Source organism: Agelaius phoeniceus, chromosome 17 (assembly GCF_051311805.1).
Source record: "Agelaius phoeniceus isolate bAgePho1 chromosome 17, bAgePho1.hap1, whole genome shotgun sequence".
Lineage (NCBI taxonomy): Eukaryota > Metazoa > Chordata > Aves > Passeriformes > Icteridae > Agelaius > Agelaius phoeniceus.
In genome coordinates, this window is record NC_135281.1 from 8,776,316 (window position 1) to 8,796,755 (window position 20,440).

General features: G+C 49.3%; 1 protein-coding gene across 2 annotated transcripts; it reads right to left on the bottom strand.

Annotated features, from left to right (window-relative positions):
- Positions 1 to 1,468: 1,468 nt before the first annotated feature.
- On the bottom strand, positions 1,469 to 19,686 carry ASXL1 (ASXL transcriptional regulator 1). 2 transcript variants are annotated; one of them, XM_054644200.2, is made up of 12 exons: positions 19,353 to 19,686; positions 14,719 to 14,801; positions 11,513 to 11,621; positions 10,309 to 10,429; positions 10,140 to 10,234; positions 9,709 to 9,802; positions 9,290 to 9,442; positions 8,744 to 8,907; positions 8,550 to 8,646; positions 8,012 to 8,117; positions 6,989 to 7,604; positions 1,469 to 6,274 (listed from the first exon to the last, which is right to left on the bottom strand). In XM_054644200.2, the coding sequence occupies exons 1-12, from the start codon at positions 19,410 to 19,412 to the stop codon at positions 3,416 to 3,418; spliced, it is 4,557 nt and encodes a 1,518-aa protein (XP_054500175.2). In that variant the 5' UTR covers positions 19,413 to 19,686; the 3' UTR covers positions 1,469 to 3,415. The 2 variants fall into 2 exon arrangements, with proteins under 2 accessions (XP_054500175.2, XP_077043518.1); XM_077187403.1 differs by having other exon boundaries at positions 19,348 to 19,686.
- Positions 19,687 to 20,440: the final 754 nt, after the last annotated feature.

Below are 20,440 nucleotides of genomic sequence, written 5' to 3' on the forward strand. Positions count from 1 at the left end.
GCTGGCTGGGCAGAGGGGGGGGCTGCCCCTTCCTGGGATTTGCTACGGAGCGAGGCCAGGAGGACCCACCTGAATGTTTGTGCTTGTAAAGGATCACCTGGGACAGCGCATCCCAAAGAGAGCATCCACAGAATTCATTCATGTCCGGCAGCACAGCACCAGTGGCCCTGTGTCCCTGACACCATTGGGTCTGTGACTGAGCCTCTGGCTGAGCTCTGCTTCCAGCTTTCCAAGGCAGCATGGGAGAGGGCTAGGCACAGGGATAAGCAGTGCCAGGCCACGCCAGCTGCAAACCAGTTGGCATCACCTGCTGAGGCTTCCACAGCCCCCTGGCCAGACCGGTTCAGGATGTCCCTGTGCCTGCAGATGGCCCCACCAAGCACGGCAGAGCCAGAGCCAAACAGCAGCCGGGCCGGGAGAGGAAAATCTGTGACTTGGCACACAAATATCACAGAGAAAAAAAAAGGAAAAAAGTGTATTGCTCTTTGTGAAATTCTGAAGTTAATGGGTTTTGCTCTTGAAACCCCCAAGCTCCCCTATTCCAGAGGTAGCTAATCCTGATGCCATCACCGCCCATCCCGATAAAACAGGGAAGGATTAAATACTGAGTTTAAAAGCTTGGCTAAGTAACAACGCTTCTCATTTTCTGCATTCTCTGTATTTAGCTTATTTAAATTATCCAGGTATTCTGTGTGCAGACAGCCTGCCAGAGTCAGAACATCAATGAACCACTAAAAACCCGCAGAAGCCTTTTTTCACCCCAAATGCTGGTGCTGGACCATCTGCTGCTCCAGCCCCAGCTCATGTGTGAGGCCATGGCTGCAGTTCTGCAACGGCAGCGCTGTGGAATGCCAGGGAGTCAGGGATTGTGTCACCACAGGATCTCAGCACTCCCACAGCCCCAGGCGAGAGATCCCTGCTCGCCCTGCAGAACCCAGACACATAACATCATAATTCATGTTATTTCCTTACTGCCCAAAAAAGAGAAAGGACTTGGCCATAAAGTGAGTTTCCAAGTAGTTTCAATAAACTGTAATTGGTATCACATTTATGCTCTTGAGAAACATTTTTAGATCCATTTATCCAACAGTGACTGCAGTAACAGCAGGACCTGCCTGACACTGGGAAAAGTCTCAGTGCTGCTGCCCACAGGCATCACCCCAGCAGGGCAGGGAGCCCCTGTGACTGTGGGGGGCCCCTGCAGTGTCCCACAGCATCCCGTGGCTCTCAGAGCCTCCAGGGTGTGCATTCCCCAAGAGCCACATGGTATCTCTGCAGGAGCTGCACCATCTTCAGTGCTTTTTAAGTGCATAAAACCAGATTTAACAAAGCCAAGCAGCAACACAGCCCCTCCCCTCCGTGACTTGAGCAGAGCTCTGGAACAGCTGCAGTTAAAAGAGAGGAAAGGAAAAGCCACATTGCCTTAGAATGGAGGAGGATTTCAGAAAAAGGACTGAAACCACACAAGCAGATTTTACAGTGTTTATTTTTCCAATAGCACAAGGGACAGACACGAGCAGGCCCCCCCCGAGGGCTCTGCCCCCCAGACCAGTCCGAGCTGAACACTGCAGTGGCCCCCAGGAGGCAGAGCCAGCCCCCTGCTCCGCTCCCCATCTTTGGTAAGCAGGTTCCACACTCCGCTCGCCCCCAGGGGCACCGCAGCCCTGCCCAGGCTGGGGCACCGGGCTCTCCTTCTCGTGGGATGAGGCTGGTGGATGCATTGAGGATAAAACCATCTCAGGGACTGAACTTGTTCCACCCCTCACGATTGTGGCTGAAAGAGGAACTTGCACGGCTGAAAGAAAGTGCATGGTGAAGGGAGGTAGGATGGAGCTGGAAAAGGGACGAGAAGAAAAAAATGAAAATAAACTCCCTAAAATTCTTGCTACTGCCCGCTTGAATAAGCCAGCGGCTTCTCCCCCTCACTGAAGCAATTAACTCTTGATTAGGAATTGCTCCAGAGAGGAAGAGAATTGCAGTTTTGCTCTCCCTCTCTGGATGCACATGGATGTTCATTCACCTCCTTGCAGTGCAGGTACAGCCATGCCCTGGGAGCTCAGGTGCAGCAACAACTGGCAAGAGCATAAATGAGCAACCGGGGAGTTGAGCCTGGCTCAGCAAATCCCACCTGGTCATCCTTGAGCCTGCACAGCACAGTCCACCCGGGCAGCACGGGCACGGGGAGGCTGTGGGAACCAAGACCCCAGCGTGGTGAGCCTCACGTCAGGCAAGACGGAATACAGTGGCTCTGACAATAACTAACACCACTTTAATGCAATACTGCTGTAGAGCCTGGAAATCCAAGGAAAAAAAAAAGACCCCTTTATGCTCTATGTACATAACATCCATTTACAGAGTTGGCCAGTACTGTGTACAACATATAAATATATGATCAAACAGATGCAGAGAGGATACTTACAGGAGCCAAATAACTCACTTTATACATCCAAGAATGAAAATATATAAAAAAAGGAAAATAAAAAAAGAGGAAAGAACACTGCTTTAAATGTTAGATGATGGTCACACAGATGCACAGCTCGATGCTCGCAGGTGCTCAGCTGCTGTGGGGTTTCAGGTCCTCACCACAAAGCTGCAGTGCAGAGCTCACTGACCCTATCACTGAGCTCCAGGGAACCTCCAGTGTTCCACAGCAGTTTGTGGAAGTTGGCCAAAGGAGGCAGGCACAGCCGCTGGGCCAGTTCAGCCAGGAACAGTTCCCTGGCCACACAGCTTCCTGCAGGCCAGCAGAAGGCATTGGCTTGGCACTTGCCCCGAATTTTTTTTTCCTCTTCTTGCATCTTCCGCGTGGGTTCCATGTGGCACATGGTAGGCTGTACACGGCTCCACAACCACCAGCAGAGCACATCCCTGGGCACCACATCCTGCTGCAGCATCCAAAGACTGCATGGGACCATCCCTGCAGGGCAGCTCTTCTGCTTACACTCACTGCACAGCAGCACTTCCCACACAAACCAGGAATGGAGATGGCAGAAGAGGAGAGTGGAAGACTGTAGGGCCTCACCTTGTGCAGCCCTGAAATAGCAAACACCATCTTCCAGTTCCTTTGGATGTAAGGATTTCCTCCACAGAAGGTCCAGGGATTGCCACAGCGAACGGCCTCTCCCCCCGGCGTCAGCCTCAGAGCACAGCTGGAATTTCCATGACAGCAGGAAGCAGTAGGATCGCTCCCATGGGGGACAGCCCACCCAGAGCAGGGTGTCCCCATCAGCAGGAATGAGCTCTGCACCGTCGACCTCCATGGGAAGGCAGCTCAACGTTCCTCACCAAAACAAAGTGTAACAGCGTTTCTACTATGAACAGAGAGTACTTTGTGTACTTTGTGTACTTGCGTTAGGATCAGTCGTTATCAAAATACACACACTGAATATACAACCTGTCCCATGGCCATAATTTATTATCTCACCACAAGGCACAATACACAGAGCTTAGAGGGTCCTATACAGTCGTCGTGGCAGAAGGCGCCGCAGCCTTTGCACATGATCATGGCTTTGAGGCTGCACGAGCACTGGAACGAGATCTCGTCCACGCTGCTGCTGTCAGCAAACATCTGCACAGCCAGGGCCGTGTTCCGGCTCGCAGCAAAGTTCGCTTTGTGGGTGAGCTGCACCACGCTCCCAGCAAGGCCTCGGGGGAAAGCCGGAGTGTTGGATGAATAATTAAAGCTGGTGGAATTAAGCTGCAGCTTTGAAAGCTTCCCATAAAACGCTTGCTTGATATTGAGCTGAGAGGGGATGGATGAAGGCTCCAAAGGGTGACACTGTCCTTTTCCTGGATCCCTTGAAAACTTAAAGGGCCAGTCCATGACCAGTGGCTCTCTCTGTGTGTGCCTGGCCAGTTCCGTGGGCTGCTGGGCCACATCCCCCCGGTTCTCTGCATTACTCTTGGCTGGGCTGCCACACATCAGCACCTTCTCACTTCTGATCCCTCCCGGGGTGCTGCTGTGCTGCTTTGAAGTCCATTCCTCCCTGGCAGCTGGGATTCCTTCTCCCAGTGCACAGCCCTTGTCCAAGGGAATCTGTTTGCCAGGGGACAAGGTTTCCATGGCTGAACTGTGTTCCAAAGCCCTGGAGTGATGCAGCCTCACGCTGGGGCTGGAAGGAAAACCAGAACCAAAGAGCTTTTTGCCTTGAACCCCACTGTAATTTTTATTGACCAATGCACCTCCTGTCTGATTTGGTCCAAGAGAAGTTACACCTGGAGGTAAAAACTGAGGCTCTGTAGAGGCATTCAGCTTCTCTGGGCTTTTACCTGCTGTGACACTTGCTAACGGATTGTGCTGTGGCATCCGGTGGACCTTGGGCAACTCCTTCTGCTCCTCAAAGCTACAGGAAGAAAATGTTCTTTCCCGAGGGTCCACATCTTCAGACTTCAGAGAGGCACTTGCCACGTTTGCCAGTTGGTCTTGGCAGCTTAAAGTTGAGCCAGCTTTGGAATGTTTTTCTGGGACAGCCTGATCCTCTACACCAGGTAATGCTCCTGATCCACAGGTTTTTTCCTGGGGATCTTTGGAAGATCTCACTGAGCAAACATCATCGCTCCTGCTTTGGGCACTCGTCTTTATTCCCACATCTGGAGAAGATTCTTTGCCAAAATAGTGACTGCTGCCTCTGTCCAGTTGCAGGGAGAGGCCTTCTGACTTCTGCAGCACTGGCTGTGCAATTTCCAGCTTGATGTTGACATGAGACACTGGGAGAACTTCTTCCAGTGGAAGCTTCCCCTTCAGCAACTGCATCACCAAAGGGTTGTTGGTCTCAATGGAGGACACGGGCCGAGCAGAGCTGGCCGGACGCTCGGTTTTCTGGGGTCCCCACCTCTGAGGTGGGGGTGCAACCAAATCCTCAGAACAGGCTGGACTCTCTGTCTTCACAGACAATTTTGACTTAATACCACTGCGCTTCTCACTGCTGCTGTGACAGGAAGAGCCTTTCCCAGCCACCTCCCTACAGCTGACACTTCTGAAACACATCTCCACCTCCACATTCTCATCAGCCATGTCCCCTTCCCAGTCGGAAGCAGTGTCTGTTGTTTCACTGTGTGTACTCTGTATTTCTTCATCTCCACTTCTCTTCAACTCCTGAGTCTCTCCCAGGGGCTGATGTGCGTTTTCTGGTTCGGTTTTGGGGCACCTCTCCCTTGGCTGCAGGAGTTTTTCAGAGGTATCTATCCTATTCTGAGAAATAAAGTCACCATGCACAGAGGGCTGCAGTAGAGCCTCTGCCTTTTGTTCCTCATTACTCAGTTTGCCATCACTGCCTTTCCCTGTCTGCAGCTGTGCAGTGTCACACACTGCAGGGATTGCTTTCTTCACTCCAACAGTCACCGTTTTGGAGGTATTATCAGCAACACATTTTTCCAGAAATGTCTGGGAGTTGTTATATCTAAAACCAGACACCTTCTCTGGATCATGGCGTTCTGAGACACCCGATGACAATTCTGGCGGAAAAGGACAACTGGAGGAATTTTGCTTTACATCAGAAGGATAATCCAGCTGTATAGTGGAAGCACCAACATCTCCAAGTTCCACCACAGCCCTGTGTCCTGTGGGACTGACCCCAGCTCCCTGCCCCCCAGAACACGACACACTGGTCACCACAGGAACCACACACCCCAGCTTTGTGCTCTCCTGTGATGCAGCACAAGATGGGAGCTTGGTCCTTGGGTCATGGAGGAGCTGCTCAGGACTCTCCTCCTGCCTCTCAGGAGTTGCACTGTCCAAGGACGACACAGTCAGAGAACCACAGAATGGTGTCCTGGGTGACCCATCACCAGGCTGAGTGTCCCCTGACCCTGTGGCACAGCCTGGAATGCTGCTCCTTTCGCTTTTTGAGGAGGAGTGATCTTGTCTGGAAGAGAGGCAAGAATTCACGCTGGCTTCCTGAGCAGCCCCTTTGGAGTCAGCCTTCCCTCCGCTCAGATGAACAGACAGCTGTAGTTGTGCTCGCTGTAGATCTGACGCACGTTTTCCATGAGCTCTCTTGGATCTCCTGTGCTGGGAACGGCCGCTGGATTCTCCTCCACCGCCTCCTTCATCGGAGCCTCTCCCCCCACCAGGGCCACCCCCTCCTCCGATGGCGGCGGTGGCGGCTTCGCGCTGGGCTCGGGCTTGCAGAGCACGGGCCTTAATGTCTGCGAGGGTCCGGGCCCCGGGGCGGCCCCGGCCGGAGGGCTCCGTGCTGGGGATGATCCGGGGGCAGATCTGGTAAGTGGGCTGACCTTTAACCACCCAGGGTGGTTTAATACGTGAAAGTTGAATCTGAAAGAAAGGGAAATGCGGTAAGTTCTAACACTGCCCATCTCCAGTGAGATGCGTTTCATTTCACTGTGATGGCAACTGCTCATCACAATTCTTAGCACAAAAATTCAACAAAAATTGCAACTTAGAAATTAACTTGGCCAGAGAAGCAGCACAACCTCTGCTCTGTGATTTGTAAAGCTCAGTTCACACTAATATTGTTTTACCAGAGGCTGCAGGCAAATATGAAATAAGTTTTTTATATTCACGCCTTCAGAGATCAAACTGGTCTTCTCTACACCAGGATGACTGCCCTGAAGCTACCAAAATGAGTATCCTGGTCAAAATGGAAAAAGTCAGGAGGAACACTGAGATTCTGTCCAAAAGCAAAGGAAAAGAACTCAGAAACTAGATAGAATAAAGAACATGATTTCAAGGTCTTTTGCAGCCAGTCAGCTCATTTCAGGCAGTGTTTCTGTAGCCACAGAAATGCAAATGAAGGGAGTAAGTCAAGGTTACCCTGTGCTCTTGTGCAAAGACCTTGGGATGATTTTCCATTCTTTGCCTGTCTAAATACGACAGCAAACCGTGGCAGTCAGAGGCACTTCACCAGCTCTACCAATGAAACCCCTCGACTCCTTCCCTTAAGATGGCAACACTTGACATTTTAATAATGTTTTGATACTACTGAGCACGACAGCCCTGAGATACAGCAGCTCTAAAGCTCTTTCTTACCCGGATGGGTGGGACTTTGGGCTCCTCTTTAGTAGGCTGTGGCTTTTCTGCGTGAACACTTTCAATTGTGTTACGAAAGGACTGACGATCTTCAAGCCGGGGCTTCTTTTCGGGGAAGGACGCAGAGGCAGCCTCCTCAAAGCTTTTCCTCTTCTGCTCCTTGGACTCCTGAGCAGAGTTCTCCTGGGGCAAACTGGGAATTCTGCTGGTAGCTGCCGACGATGTATCTTCTGATTTGCTGTTTGATTTGGAAGTCTCTGGAGAGAGGTGCAGCTCGGTACTCTCTGCCTTCAATCCTGCAGCCGAGGGGCTGGTCAGATCATCTTTCTTCAGGTCTGTCTCAGGCTTTAGCTCTTTATGAAGTGAGGGATCTGGCCCCACAGGAGCAGGCTCTTTGGGAGTCTCCGTGTGCTCAGGCTCCCTCAGTCTGTACAGGCTCCTTCTGGCCCGGCAGCGCAGGTCAGCCCGCGAGCGTTTCCGGAAGCGCCCGTCCCTCTGGCGCGTGGTCGGCCCGCGCGGCAACCTCGCTTCTCCTTTAACAGACAGCTCTGTCCTGTTTTCAGCGTCCTCCTGCACTGAATTCTGCGCCTGGGATTCTTCCTGGGTCAAGCCCAACCTATAAGGCAAACACAAAAGCCAGCTCAAAGCTAAAGCTCACCCCAATTTCAGTGTTACTGAATAGAGCCAACACAAGCAGAGAGTCATCAAAGCCTCATTAACTCATCCTGCAAGGGGAGAGCCTACACATTCCACATTGCTATCACATGGAATGAAATAAAAACCCCAAAAATTTGTGATGGAAAATACCATCAACTTTTCTTAAAACAGAAGAAAATTCTACAAAATTCTGCTGAACCCAGCCAATTCCACTAAGGATTTTCCCAGAACAACAGTTGGAACAATTCACCCCACAACCCGCGTTTTTCCAAAGAGTTTATGCTGCATCTGCTCAGGTATCCACAAAGAGAAACACACTCTGCATAAGCATGGATAACGCAGAATAGACATAGTAAAATTTCTCACTTTTGCCCATAGTAGTCCTCGAAGAACTTCTCTTTCCATTGCTCCACTCTCTTTTCCTTCTCCATCTCCTGCCGGATTCGAACTTGCATCTCATGGGTGAATTCACCTACATGGAAGCAAGAGACTGAAATTCAGTTCCAAACAAAACTCGTTCTGCAAATGGAACCTCTAGTGTTTGAACTGTACAGCAGATAAATATATGAAAGGCAGACCTGCCGTTAAGACCCTGCTCCCCATCCCTCTCTGGATCCACACGCTGCCTGTGGCTCCAGGAAAAATCCTGTTTTAACAGACAGGCCACCTTTTAAAGAAAAATAAGTCTGGCACTACTTTGCACCTTCACCACTTAATGCTTAAGATCCCATGGCACCAAAAGAAATTGTATATGTGTTTTGATTTTAAACAAAAAAAAAAAAGAAAAAGTTGGGGGCAACATGCAGCAAAGCTGTACTAAGTTCCCACTCATTAACTGGAAAAGAAAACCAAAACTCTTTCAAAATGAGCAGCTATTCCCCAGGCACTCAGGAAAGCCACTCACCGTCAGCGAGCCGCTCTCTCCAGCTCTGTGCAGCGTGGGTGAAGAACTCGTTGTTCAGAGCGCTGCCACTGAGCCGCATCAGCCCGTCAGCCCCCACCTAGCAGGACAGAGCCAGGACAAACAGAACACATCTGCTCCAGCTGTTCCACACTGAAGAGGTTATCAGGGAAGGGAAAACACCTGAGTGCTCATACCTGTCTATCGACTTCAGGCAGGAGGTAAAGCAGCTGCTGCTGGAAGTGTGATGGAAGCGCGTTAAAGGTCCTGGAGTTGATCAGCGCTCGCAGGTTTGTGTTGACAAGGATGGAGCCTGGGGTTTCAAAGTCAATATCCTCACCCCTGTTACGTTTCATTTGCCCTGGAGTTTAAGGACAGGCAAATAAAATTAACATTGCTGTTAAAAAAAAAAAGTATTTCAGCATTATGGGCTGAAATTTATGTCAAACTACAACAACAAAAGGAGTGAGAGAGATGATAAAGACTGACTCTCCAGCACAGTAATTATTAAACCCACATCTGGAATTCTGACATGAGGTCACAGTTCTGCCATATTCAGGTACTATTCTCAATGCTGCTCTTCAGACCAGCCAATCTTTTAAACAATTCTATCACTAACACTCAAGGTGGAAAACCTGGTTTTTGCCCTCAGGTCACCAAATGCCTCCTGGTGCTCTTTTCTCAGATACATGTGGACTTCACCATCACCAATTATTTTTCTGCCTTTACCCAGGAGCACGTACCAGCCGTGGGCTTTCGGATGCCCCTCAGCAGCTGTGGAGGATCCCTGTTGATCTCTGTCCTACTGCGCAGGCTGGTTTTGCACAGGGCCAAGGAGCTGCTGCTGCTGCTGGATGTGCTGCTGCTCTCCCCATCAGCGTGCCTTCCTGTGAAGCCTAAATGCAAAACATCATCATAAAAATATGCAAAGAACAGTCAAAACCCAACTGGGAGAGTGGTCTACCATACAGGAATTCTCTGTTACTAACAAATCTGCTATTACAGGGTACCAACTATTTTGATTGAGTTAAACACACACACAACTCTGCAGTCTCACTCATTCTCAGCAGGTGTTACAGAAATCCTCAGGCAAACACAGATGACTGGGGACTGACTGAGAGAGATCTGTGAGGTGACCAGGATCCCCCAAAGCCATGCTCACCTGAGGCAGACTCCATGTGTGCCCCGTTTACTTTCAGTGGGGTTAACACCACCCGTGGCAGCATCACACCTGTCTTTTTCTTCTGTTTGGTTGTCTGCAGATCAGAGAGAAACCAAAAACAAAACAAAGGAATGAAGGCATTATGGAAGAGTATAGTAATCTTCTAAGCAGCATGTTCCTCAGTTAAAAGAGCTGCCTGGCTCCTCCTAGCTGAATCTTCAGGCAACACTACATTTAGGACTAGCAGAGAATTCAAAACTGTCTTCCCATACATGATCCCTCACCATCCTGCCACTTCTTGCCCAAGGAAACAGACTCATAACTATCTCTGAGGCACTTATGCACAAACAGTCCCTGTCATACCAACCCAATAGTAATGAAACCTCCCTTTGAAAGGCTTCATCCTTCCCATTAGTCCCAGTTTTTCCTACCTGGGAAGCAGTTCTGTAGCTCTCCCTGGTAGCAGGTCCTTTGCTCTGAGATTCAGTGGAACACGAGGCGTTAGAAGAAGTTTCATCAAGAGACACTGAAAGAGATGAGCTCTTAGTCAGACACAGAAGTAGGTCCTGGAGTTTAAGGTTAATGTCACCAGACACTTACCATCATTGTCACCACTCACAGTGCTGGCTTCGTTGGACCCACAGCTTTCTGCATCTGCTGTGTCCTCCAGCTCCTCCCCTTCTGGCACTGACAGGTTCCGGGACCACTGCAAGGCATCTTTCTAGAGGGGGAACAGAACTGGGGTGGCTACAGCCCTCCCTCCCTCCCTCCCAAATCTACACCAATGGGACCAGACAGTAAATGGATACACTTTAACCTTCAATTTTTTCCCTATTTTAAACCTTGATGCAGAAAGGGATTTTAAAGTATATTTGGGCTCATAGTGGAACAGAAGTCACCTAAACTAAGAGCACTTCGTAGCCCCTTCCTAGACAAGTAACACATACCCAAAAACCAGGTTAATAATAATTAATTTAATAGAAAGGTTCATAATATCTTATCATTTTCTGTATGTAATGAGTTTGTATTAAAGAGAAGCATCACACTATGAAAGAACAAGTAGCATCAGAGTGGCCAAACACTAAGACAGCAAGCTTAGGAGATGTATTTCCTACTTGTACAATAAAAGCCATTTCAATGCCATCTATGTTCAGGAAATGTGTCAATTCAATAGGATTTTCTAACAGCAGAAAAAAGATGGAAGTGAAATAGCTGAGATCTATCAAGTTGATATTTATCAGGGAATCCAACAGTACAAAACAATGCAAAAGAAAACCTCAGGACCAGAAATATTTTCAATATTTAATATTACTGGAACAATAAACTAAAAATAAAAAAATATTCCAGAGAGATTTCAAGATCTAAGGAAAATACTGATGCTAAATAACACAGAATGTAGTGGAACACAGAACAAGCACCTAGAAGAATTAATATACATTTTCCTATCAAGATTTTACATGTTGCTACAAGCTCTTGGACCAATTCCTTGGTTGGCTGTTTTCCCTTGTGGCTGGCAGCAAGGGAGTGCACAGATCTGTTCTGATGAACAGCCACCTGAGCTGGACACCAGGTAAAGAAGTAAGAGGATTCAAGAAATAACAGTTGGGTTTTTTTTAAAGAATTTATCATAGGTGGCTGAATACACCTGGAAGGTACAAGCTCCAAGGAAATAATGAATTCCAGACCCTCTCTCACATGATGATCTCACTGCTCATGATGCTCAGTGACAGGGTAACACTCAGCCCTGCACAAGGAGCAGAACTCACCCCTGGGCCCTCAGCTGGGAGCAGAGCTCAGCATTTACCTTGAGTGTGAAAAGGCTGATGCGTCCAGGCAGTTTGTAGAAGAGCCCATCCCCTCCCCGGGAATTGGAGTGGAGCATGGCGTTGAGGCAGGCCAGGGGAGATGTGCCACTGCAGCAGAGACAGAGAAAAGAGAGAGCTTAGGAAACAGATTATCAAGAAAACAGCCTGAAAGAGGTGGTTAAATGGGCATCCTTTAGCTGATGAGGGGAACAGAGGTGATGCTATTAACTTTATGGCACAGTAAGAACAGTGTCACTGGTTTCATTCTGACCTGTACATCAGCCTTGCACATCACAGCCAACAGTAAATGTGACACCAATTTTAAAGCTATCCTCATCTGTTTTTAGACATTTCTAACTTTTATTATCTGTTTCCTCCTCTCCTCTCCAGGAATCCTTCAGTGTTGGATTGATTTTATAAAACCCCCAGATTTATTCAGCAGTAGAAAGATGTAACAAACTATAGACACACATGTTACTGGAATGTCTCCCTGATATGTCACTGACCAAACTACTTGAGCAGAGCTCGATAAAAAGGCTCTGATGCTCTCATTTGTTAATTCCTACATAGCTCCCTGGTTAAAGCCCCATCCTACACTCACACTGATGGAAATGCTGTGCCACACAATATGATGTTTTCCAGTAAGTCCCACATGTACGGGCAGAAAGTTGTCCAGAAGACACATTACAGCACTACTGACTGCATTCCTAGTAAAAGTGAAACTGATAACTGGACTGAGATAAAATATTTCAAAGAAAATCATTGTAAAATTGAAAACATAGAATTTCTGTTTCCACCCTGTACGTGCCTGGGTTTTGGACATTTCTTCACATTCCACTGCAACAGGCAAAGTTACCCTGTATCACTTTCAGATCATGTGAACAAAATTTCCAGCCTTCTGTCCTGTTAGACTGTGTTTTCCCCTCTGTGTTTACCAGACACTCCAAGCACACTCACCAGCCACAGAGCTCTCTTAAAACAGCAAAGTAAGTAATTTTCCCCAAAACAAGAAAAAAACCAAGCAGTTAAAACTCTATCAGGAGCAAAATTCAGCATGGTACTGGCTCATGGGAATGTCAGTGCCCGGTATGGAACACAGCCCTCCCAGCAGAGCAGCATGACCCCCCAACCAGGGAGCCCCACCTCAGAATTGATTCAGAAGGAAAAACATCTCAAGGCACTGAGCTATTTCCTTCAGGAAATGGAGTTTCAGGAAGAACTTCTATACAAGCACCAGCAAAGCCTGCTGCACGTTCAGCCAGGCAGGCTCACTGCCTTTATCCTGCAAACAATCACGCTCTGAAGAAAACAATCTTTTCTTAAAGCAGAGAATTAATGACCAGGGAAGGAAAAGCAGATATCCCAAGGGAAACCATCGACCTTTAAAGGAATGAGTTAGGTTTGTGGGATTTAACATGACACATGTTCCAAAGTCTGGTCTTTACTTACACAGTGTGACAGGTCACTTGTAAAAACTGGGGAAGCACAGGATAATTTATGTGTGTGAAGAGCCCTGCTATTATCTTTGGCAGGGGACAGCCTCTGCACAGAGATCTTCAACTGCCTGCTGAGGTAACAGGACTTATGTGAGAGAGTTGCAAAAGACTGATTAAAGCAAAGCCCCTCTTATGAAGATCCTCATTAAAATCTGTCTGAATTCTACTGAAATCACTGCCCATATCCACACCAGAGAAGATCTCAGAAAGCATCACAGAATCACGGAACAGTTTGGGTTGGAAGGGACCTTAAAGACCATCTTGTTCCAAATCCCCTGCCATGGGCAGGGACACCTTTCACCAGACTAGGTTGCTCCAAGCCCTGTCCAGCCTGGCCTCAAAGACTTCCAAGGATGGAACAGTCCCAGCTTCTCTGGGAATCTATGCCATGACCTCACCACCCTCACAGTGAAGAATTTCTTCCTAATATCCAATCTAAATCTTCCCTCCTTCACCTGAAGTCCCCTGCCCCTTGTCCTACCACTACATGCCCCTGTGAAAAGTCCCTCCCCAGCCTTCTTGAAAGCCCATGGAAGGTGGGTGTTCAACAGTTCCAAATCTGATGCAGCAGCACACACCAGCCTCATGCCTCTCCAAACAACAGCAGATCCCACACCCAACACCTCTGTACACGTCACTGATTTTCACTATTCAAAACACCCCAGCTGTTTCCTGATTTCACAAAAACAAGGAGCAGAAACAAGCTAACATTTAGGTCCCAGAAGAAATCAGTTTACCTTCTGCAGTTGGGTAAAGTACAGGTTCAGGAAATGCAAACACAACAGTGAAAAACAGTCCACAGAAACAAAGGGAGGGAGAAGCAAGACTAGAAACAGTCCTTGCATCTGGATTTGTCAAAAGTCCATCACTGGACAGCAGCTTTTCGTGTCTCTGGTAGTCAAACCTTCTTTTTTGGTTTTGGGTTTGTTTTTTTTTTTTTTGGTTGTTTGTTTGGTTTTTTTTTGCCAGGCAGCAGCAACGGAGGCATTTGGACTATCACAGTTACCCACTTTCTTTGAGCTGCAAGACACTCTGTATTTCTACTACTGTCATGGAAACAGATGGAAGCTCACAGGAACTTAACCAAGGAAAGCAGTCTCCCACTTCTGCCCTTTCCAAGGCTTTGTATCAGGTTCTTTTCCACATGACATCCACTCTGAGATGGGCATCTCCTCCTACAATGTCAAGAGCCACAACCGTGTGATGTGAGCTGTGCTCTCCTGATGCCCAAGAATCTGAGCACAAGCCAGTGACATGGAGAAGACTGTCTCTTCTAAAACATAATGTCTCCTCTAGAAATGAAGCATCAGAGGAGATAAAACTTAAACTGTTCTCAAACTCAAGTCACAATAGCAGAAACTATTGTTGCTGGGAGCTACTTATGTGAGAACCATGGGAGTGAGTGGTAAGTACAGCACAATGCAGGGGCCTGATCTGCAAGAGGCATTTACTTCACAATAGATGGATGAAGGGACTCTGTATAATATCTAAAAATCCAAGAACATTTCCCAGTTATTATCAGTGAAAAAGAAACCCTCACAATCTGTATATAAATGTCTGTACTGTCATCTGAAATTACCAGGCTGAAAAGAGAAAAAGGGAAGCAAAGTGGGCTGGGGATGAGGCAGAACTGTATGAAGCAACACCAGCCTTCATACACTGCCTCCCCCATGCTGCACACTGGTTTAGACAAAATCATCAATACTAACCTCATTTCCTTTAGACCTTCAGCCTCTATGACCTGCAGAATCTGTTTTGGGGTCATAGGAGCATCTGAGTAATTTTCCAGCACCTGAAAAGACAGAAAGACCAAGTGTCATTACAGAACTGGCTTCTGCATTCCCAGAACTACTCCATCAGCTGTGGCCTAGACCCAATAATGTGCCCCTTCAAATTTGATTCACCTGCAAAGACACACAGTAAAATTGCAGGCTACCTCAAGATCCTGGTGAACATGGATCAAAGCCACAAAAGGCTTCACCTTCATCTCTTCCCCAACTAACTGAAATACAAACATAGAGGAGAAAAAGCAGTAGAATTTGGCCTTGACCCCACCCAATGGAAGCTTTACCAGACTTCACTATACATTAGATGGAGCTGCTGCCACATAAACCTTCCAAACTGAACAGTGGTGACCTGTAACAATGTAAAACCTTTTCCTACCTCTCCACAAAGCATCCAGTGGTTTTTTGTCACTAAAAGTATTACTGTGCAGCTATACAATCCAATACTGTACCTTCCTCAGATTACTGCATTCATTTAATCTTCACTCCATCCCAGGAAGGGAACCACAAGTTAAGAGTCAGAATTTGTGGCAGAGAAGGACAGAATTCAGGAAAGGACAAAAAAACAGTAAAGGATTTGGGGAAAAAAAATTTGGCTAGAGACACTAAAAAGACTTAAGAGTGCTCGCCTTTGACATAAAATGAAGAAAATCAGATATTAAAAGGCAACACAATAAATAACAACTCATCCTTTCACATATTATATCAAGAATAGAATTGTCACTTATATACAAAGAAGTTAAGAGGTTATTACTTTATTTTTTTTAAGCCTGTGGAACTTACTGCTCCGAAATGTCTAGAAGCAAAAACTCAAGGATTCAAAGAGAGGACCGGACATTTCTGTGGATAAGAAGATTATCCACATAAACAGGAAACAATGAGCAAAAATAAGCTGCAGTAGATGTAAACCACTCAGTTTCTTTGGGAGCAGATTACCCTACAGCTGTTGACCACGCGCCTTCCCCGGCAGCAGACAGTGCTGCTCCTGGAATGCAAAGGCACCCAGCTCCACAGACCTGGGGCCACGAGCTAAAAGAGGCCGAGACAGGCACAGGCCATGGCCTGGAACAGGCATGGAAAGCAGCAACAGGAATTCATTCAGGAACTTTTTAATAACCATGGTCTAAATTCCCCCAGCATCAGGGCCACATGATGCACAGCCCCGGTGTCATCTGTGCCCATGTTTTAGGAGTCAGCAACACGGTGCTGTCTCTCAGTCTGACTGGTGTGGGAAGCCAGAGGAAGGATGCAGATGCCCCATTTTCATCAGTAACATCTAGAAGTGAGTCACTGCAGCAGCCATGCCAATGGGACGTGAGCAAAATCACCCCAAAGCTGTGCAGGCCAACGTTTGCACCTCAGACCATCTCCACCCTCCACAAGTAACGAAAAACCCAAGTGCAGTTCTGCACCTCAACTGTGTGTTGTGATATAGCTGGGTGGATGGGGCTTGGACCAGCCTGGACTAGTGGAAGCTGTCCCTGACTGTAGCAGGGACAAGATGATCTTTAAAGGTCCTTCCAATCTAAACCTTGATTCTACAAATGGAATTTCTCTAACCATATCCACCCAACAGGTATTCTGCAGATGCTTGAAGCTCACAAGCTTCTGAGAATGAGGTAAGAACCTCATGGGGAAGAGAATTAAGAGAACTAACTTCAGTTAAAACCCAATGAAAACAAAAGAAAAATCAAAGCAAGTGATGAGCCATATTCAGAGAGAGTAAACTAATTAAATTCCATACAGCTCCATCACACTTCTTCCTCCCTCCATAGGTTACAAGGTCTCCATGCCTCCCTCCTGAGCTGTCACCCCATCACTCAGAGGCTGCAGACAGCTGACACAGGAAACTCATTGCTCCCAAGCCCAGTGAGATCTGCAAAATACAACACGTCTGTTCCAAAAAATCAGGGAATTATTCAAACCTCTCTCCAGTGACAGACACAGCAAGTGAAGTATGTGGCCTAAAACTGAGCACAAAGAAGCATTTACATACAGATAAAAGAATCTATGCTCAGGGGAACAATTTCCAATCAAGAGCTGTATTAAGTATACAGAGCACTTAATGGAAGAACTGGAGGAGAGGATCCTGCAAGCTTTAGACACCAAATCCCAGTCTCCAGCACTGCCCCTTCCATCCCTCCCCAACCTGACACTCCCAGCACATCAGCCCTCCACCCAGAGCTACAACTTCAATATTGGCTACACCTTACACCCAAAACAGAATTTTACCCCCTTCACTACTTACAGCAGTGGTAGCTGAGGGTTCCTGTGCCCCTAATTATGGAAGTTTACATCACTTCCTCAATTTATTGGTCATCTAGCTCTGATAGCACTTGTAGGATCCTGTCATGGCCTTGGGCATCCAGATGAACCTTTAAAGTTTATTTTATGGAACGTGCAGAGTTTTGGCTCTGTAGGAGGAGCAACACTGAAGAACATTTTTGCCTGTGATTCTCAGAAACGTTGAGCAGAATACAAAATACACCAGCACACGTCAGAGAGGGAAATTAAAAGCATTTTGACAGGGAGCATGTGTAAGCCTAGTGTGAAATAAAGATCTATTTTTAGTGGATTTACAATCAGTCCTGCAAGCTGCAAGTGCAGCTACGCAACTGTAGGTCTCTTTAAGTGGATAATCTAGTATGAGATCGTTCTATTTCTGGTTCATCAATGGCTCTAAGATGCTGTTGAGGCTTAGACATCTCATGCACCCACCGTGCCTGAGGTGCTGGCCAGAAGACAGGTGAGAGGAACTGTGTGAAGAAACGCCTTCCCCACCACACAAGGGTGATGAGCTGTATTAGGTGACTGCTCATGTGCTGCTTTGGGCAGCCTATAAATGCTGATTTTTTTTCACCCTTTAGAGTTCAGGATGTTTGAATGAGCTGACTTTATGCAAGGTCACATAGCACAGCCTCTGCCCCCAGGGTCACTTGCCAGGAAAGCATCCCTGCCATCTGCAGTGACACACATGTTTCAAAGAACCTGGATCCCAAGAAGAAATGCAGGATGGAGAACAAGACCACCAGGCTCCTGCTGTGAAGTTCCACAGTAGCTGCTTTATGCCCTTCTCTAGTTTTTCAAGCAAAGCCACATGGGTCTAAAATATTATCATTTACACACAAAAGATGATGCAAGTTGCTGGAAGTCAGATGCTTGTCTGATTAGGTTTTCTCCTGGCAAGCAGTAAGAAAACACTCCAATAGCCAAAAAAATCTTACTCAGAAGCACCAAGAGTTATCCTGAACATCCTCAGTATAAGACATGAGCCTCATTGGACTCACCCACACTGTTCCTTTGGAATGTTTACATGCTTCAATACATAACCTGGGCTGGCAAAACCAAAACAAACACACACAACAGAAAAAAACAAGGAAACAAATCACCCTCAAGCTCTTTAAATCCATTTCTGCAGAAGTCCAGGGGCTACACAGAAAGAACATACGTATCCTCATGAGTTGTACACCACTGACAGGGCTGTGGGGAGGAACTGTGGGATCATTCATATCCAAGTAGCTGGATCATCCCTCACTCCATCCCTGGCACTGCTGTACCTGTGTCACTGGGTCACCAGGAGAGAGCCAGCTCCTTCCACCCAAATGCCAGCCAGCCAGCCCAAACACCTCAGCATGCAGCTCTTAAATCAAACCTCTGACTAGCTCCCTGAAACACACTGAAATTATTTCTCTTTTTTAGATTTCCTACTTCATAACTGAGGTTGAAGACAGATCCAGCTCAAAGGCTTCACAGAGGGAAGTCACCTTCCTCCCAGTGCATCGGTGCAATGACAACAGCATTCCCACAGACAGAGCTGGGCTGGGAAGTTGAAGCCTTCAACAAGGAAATTCTTTAAGACAAAAGGACTGAGACATCTCAACGGCCACATCTCCTAAACCCAAAAGTGACCAAATACGGGCTGATTCAGGGATGTTCAGTCCAGCTGCTGCTACAGCAGCCCAGCACACGCCACCGGCCCTGGGGCGCTGCCGGTGCACAGAAAGACCCCGCACCCTCGGTAATTAAACCAGAAACTTTTGACAGCGGCCGTGCCCTCTCCGGAGGCTCCGGTTCCTCCCACAGAGCTTTAAAACCATCTGAAAGGAAGAGAACGAGCGGGACCGTGCCCGCAGCCCTGCCCGGCACGCACGGAACCGCAGCGGGACGGGGGCACCTCCCGCGTCCCACGCCGGGAGCCGCTGCAGCCCCGCCCGGCGGAGGCCGCGGGACCCCCGGCGGGGGCCACCGAGGGCCGGGGGCCGCGCTCGCACCGCCCCGGGGCGCAGCTCCTTCGCACCGAGCTGAGGAAGAAAAACAACCGCGCGGGAGAGCCCGGCCACAGCGGCCGGCGGGGGAACCGCGGGAAGCCGCGGGACCGGGCGGGGAAGCGGCAACACCGCCCGCGCCCTCCAGGCGGGCCCGGCCCCCGCTTTTACCCCCTCAAGAGCGATGGCGGCGCCGCCGGCCCCGTTACTCGGGGAGGGGCCGGACGCGGCGGGGAGGCCCTGAGGCACGGCGGAGCCCCCGCGCCCCCTCCCTGGACGCCCCCCCGGCCTCACCAGGCGGGCGGCCTCGGCCCACGTGCGCTCCTTCTTCCTCCTCTGCTTCATCTCCTTCATCCTCCTCCTCCTCCTCCTCCTCCTCCTCCTCCCGCGCGGGCGGGCGCGGCGGGCGCGGACCGTTGGGCGCGCGGGCGGCAGGCGGGCGGCAGGCGGGCGGCAGCAACCGGGGCGGGCTGGGCGCGGCGGGCGGGGCGCGAGGCGGGGGCGACTCCGGGCGCTACGGGAGACGGCGGCGGCGGCGGCGGCTCGGGCCCGGCATAACAACGGGGTCAAAGGGCCGGGAGCGGGGCGGGGCGGCGGGGCCCAGCGACGGTGGCCGCGGCGGGACACGGAGGGACCGGAGGGGAGGGGTTGGAGGGACGGGCCTGGGGCTGGTTTGAAGGAAAACAAACTGCAAGGACCGCCGGGAGTTGTAGTTTTCATGCGTAGCCCCAGCGCAGCACCGCTGTAGCCCGCGGACTACAAGTCCCGGCGGCCGTCGCGCCCCATGGCGGGAGAGGCCTCTGCCGCCGCATGGCCGCGGCGGGGAAGTGGCACCGCCCGGGCCGGGGGCGGCCGCGGCACCGAGCTGGAGCTGAGGGGTCGAGGCTGAGCCCCCGCGGCTGAGGGCTGCGGCGATTGTGTTCCAGCATCCCGGTTAGCACAGAATCAATTAGGCTGGAAAAGACCTCTGAGATCAGCGAGTCCAACCTCTGACCCAACACCACCATGTCCACCAGAGCAGGGCGCCGAGCGCCACGTCCAACCTTTCTTTGAACACCTCCGGGGACGGTGACTCCATCACCTCTCTGAGCAGCGCCTTCCAATAGCTAATGACCCTTTCTGTGAAGGAATTCTTTGTGATGTCCAAACTAAATATCCCCTGGCACAGTTTCATGCTGTGTCCTCTTGGCACTGGTTGGCAGAAGAGCCCGACTCCCATTTGGCCACAACCTCCTTTCGCAGAGGTGGAGAGAGTGGTAAGGTCACCCTGGAGCCTCCTTCTCCAGGGTAAACACTCCTGGCTCCTTCACAGGACATGTGCTGTGGACTCTTCCCCACCTTCACTTCCCTTCTCTGGACATCGTGGTTATACTCCGAGGCTC

Excerpts from the sequence above, each read along its gene's own strand:
- ASXL1 (XM_054644200.2), bottom strand. The coding sequence starts at position 19,412 with ATGAAGGAGATGAAGCAGAGGAGGAAGAAGGAGCGCACGTGGGCCGAG. Across the intron at positions 8,647-8,743 it reads TGCCTGAAGTCGATAGACAG|GTGGGGGCTGACGGGCTGAT; the intron begins GTATGAGCACTC and ends CTGTCCTGCTAG. Across the intron at positions 8,118-8,549 it reads GAGAGAGCGGCTCGCTGACG|GTGAATTCACCCATGAGATG; the intron begins GTGAGTGGCTTT and ends GCTTCCATGTAG.